The sequence below is a fragment of the Centrocercus urophasianus genome, unplaced genomic scaffold (genome assembly GCF_019232065.1).
Source record: "Centrocercus urophasianus isolate 14NV4802_14NV808 unplaced genomic scaffold, USGS_Curo_1.0 seq_23, whole genome shotgun sequence".
In the NCBI taxonomy this organism is placed as follows: domain Eukaryota; kingdom Metazoa; phylum Chordata; class Aves; order Galliformes; family Phasianidae; genus Centrocercus; species Centrocercus urophasianus.
Window position 1 is genome coordinate 2,476,154 of NW_024884789.1, and position 2,649 is coordinate 2,478,802.

The 2,649-nt window shown below is 53.4% G+C and overlaps 1 protein-coding gene across 1 annotated transcript in view; it reads right to left on the minus strand.

The window, feature by feature from the left end:
* Positions 1–1,275, minus strand: part of ALDH1A3 (aldehyde dehydrogenase 1 family member A3) — a 35,171-nt gene extending 33,896 nt beyond the window's left edge. Inside the window, exon 1 of the mRNA XM_042824571.1 lies at positions 1,156–1,275. Coding sequence (XP_042680505.1) covers positions 1,156–1,254 — 99 coding nt within the window. The 5' untranslated portion in view covers positions 1,255–1,275. The remainder of the gene's footprint in view (positions 1–1,155) is intronic.
* Positions 1,276–2,649: the final 1,374 nt, after the last annotated feature.

A 2,649-nucleotide genomic window follows, 5' to 3' on the forward strand; every position in this document is an offset into this window, starting at 1 on the left:
GAGAGAGAGAGAGAGAGAGAGAGAGAGAGAGAGAGAGAGAAGTTTAAAATTAGCAGTTAGCATAACCACTAGGCTAGATTAATTTGTTTCAGTACTTTGGGTGCACAATTCAAACCAACACCTCACTGAACAAACTATCATTGCTTACTCTTTCTTCTCACTGCAAGAGAACAAGCTTGGAGTTTGCAGTTTTTTGCCTTGAAATATTTAGCACAGAAACATAACAGTAATTAATATACACTCAGCCCCTCCAGCTCTTTTAGCCCAGCCACATGGCTGAAATATAACAGCCCCGAGCCTGGCTATTTCCCCCACTGCATGAGAGCATGGGTCAGGCAGCTGGGAACAAAAAGCAACTCAGGGCTCACAGAGCTGCATGCACAGGGAGTGCTGGAGTGGAGCTAAGTGCTCCTGCAATGCCAACGGCACTTCTGAAGGACAGAGCTCCCAAACTGAGTTTGAGGGCAGACTTAGAGCTACAGGTTCTTTGGCTTCTCCTAGAGGTGGCCAGTGAGCCCATACAGAGCTCCATGGGGATGGCAAGCAAGCAGCAAGAATGGCATCCATACTGCTCACCTCACTGCCCTTCCACGTCCTCCTAGAGATGCAGCCCTCCATCCCCTGCTCAGTGCATCCCTGCAGGGTTGGCAGAACCAACCTCTTCCATCAGCACCCTCACACAGCACTCCTCTCAGCCCTGCCCAGGCTCACCTGCCCAAACGGGACTTGGTAAAGCACTGACACAGTGCTGAGTGCCACGCTTGGGATTCACCACATGGGTTCCATGAGCAGGAAGGGGCAAAATGGCTGTCAGGGCTGTAGCCCTCAGCAGGCCCAGCACCAGGGCTGAAAGGACCTGTAGGCATCTGGAGCAGCACTACAGGTTCATTACATTAAGAAATAATAATTTTGTTTTGTTTTTAGACTTTAGAGCTTGGAGCAAGCGCAGCTCTCTAGAAACAACACAGAGACCCACTTGATCCGGTCACTCGGCCACCTTCACACCCCCATTATCCCACTATCTAGAGCATTAGGAGATGATAAAACAACAAATACAGCTCTCAGAGGAGGAATAACTTAAAAAACACCTCACCACCAGCCCAATTCCCCCAAGCACGAGGTGACACTGCAGCGAAGCCCACCTCCCCAGCTCACCTTGGTGTATTTCACCTCCAAACCCCTCAGAGGCCGTGGCAGCGGCGGCCCCTTTTTGTCAGGCTGCCCGTTCTCCACAGCACCGTTGAGCGCTGCCATTACCACCCCGTCGAGCCCACAACACCGTTCTGCCGCTGACAGTTCGCGGCGCCGCCTTAAGAACGCCGCCGCCCGCTCCTATTGGCTGCCGAGCCGCCACGCCCCGCCTCGGCCCCGCCCCCCTCCGCGCGGCAGCGGCCCTCAGGTAACGGGCGGCGCCCCGCCGAGGCGCTGCGGCCAGCGAAGGGTCGGGGGGCGCCCGCGGGCCGCGCCTGCTGCCTCAGGGCGGTGAAACGCCCTCAGGGAGGCGGTGGAGGCCTCTCGGAGGGATGGAGGCACCTCAGGGCTTGGGGAGAGCGGCCAGTTGGCCTGCGCCCATCTGAGGGGCCCCGAGGGTGCGGCCTCCAGCGCAGCGCTCTTAGCGTGGTAGGGACGCCGAGATGGATGCTCGCTGTCACGGAGTCCTGAAGGATATGGAACGTGTCTGAAGTGACAGATCTCGGCTCGGCGCCGGAACGAGTTCATTACACGTTGCTTAACGGCCCTCTGAATGAAGCATGCTTAGGACTCCTTAGGCTGGGGGCCAGGATGCTGGGAGCACCCTCACACCCACACGCTCATGGAAGATAACGCGGCATATTTTCCATATAACGAGTGGCGAGGTGCCAGCAGTTATCATCCAAAACGCTTCGCAGAATCTGTAATCCCCAGCACTAGTCAGCGCTTTGCTGTTCCAGCGCTCAGAAATAAAGGCAGGTCAGCTGTGATATCATGAGCCTTAGTGCTGATTCAGAAGGGAAAGTACCACGGTGAATCAGATCCTGCTTCCCGGAGCCCGCAGGATGCTCCTGAGATCCCTGCTCCACGTGGGGAGATGCAGTACAACAGCAGAAACGTTGACATCCACGCTGTCCATTTTTAACTTTCCAATTGCTATTTTATAGAATCATTGAGGTTGGGAAAGCCCACGAAGATCCTCAAGTCCAACCCCAACCCACCATGCTCACTGACCATGTCCCTCAGTGCCACATCTCCACAGTTCTTGGACACCTCCAACCCCACCAACCTTCCTGGGCAGCCTGTTTCAATGCATTACCACTCAGAGAAGAATTTTTTCCAACCCCTGGTGCAACTTAAAGTCATTACTTCCTGTCCTAAAGTCATTACCTCTTGTCTTTTCCCACCAAAGCAAGAAAAGCATCAAAACTAGAAAAAATTCTTAACTAAAACCACACCTAATACTGGTCCCAGTAAAGTGGAAGTTGCATCCAAGCTATTCTTGGATGTCATCAGTGAAACTACAAGGTGAGTGATGTGATTGCACAAATCAGAGTCAGGGATGGAAAACATTTCTGTCCCCTGGCCACAGACCCATTTCTGGGCTGGTAACATAGCCTGACAGCAGAACTTTGTGTCTCCAATAATTTGCCAGTTTGGATTTTATGATAATGTAGC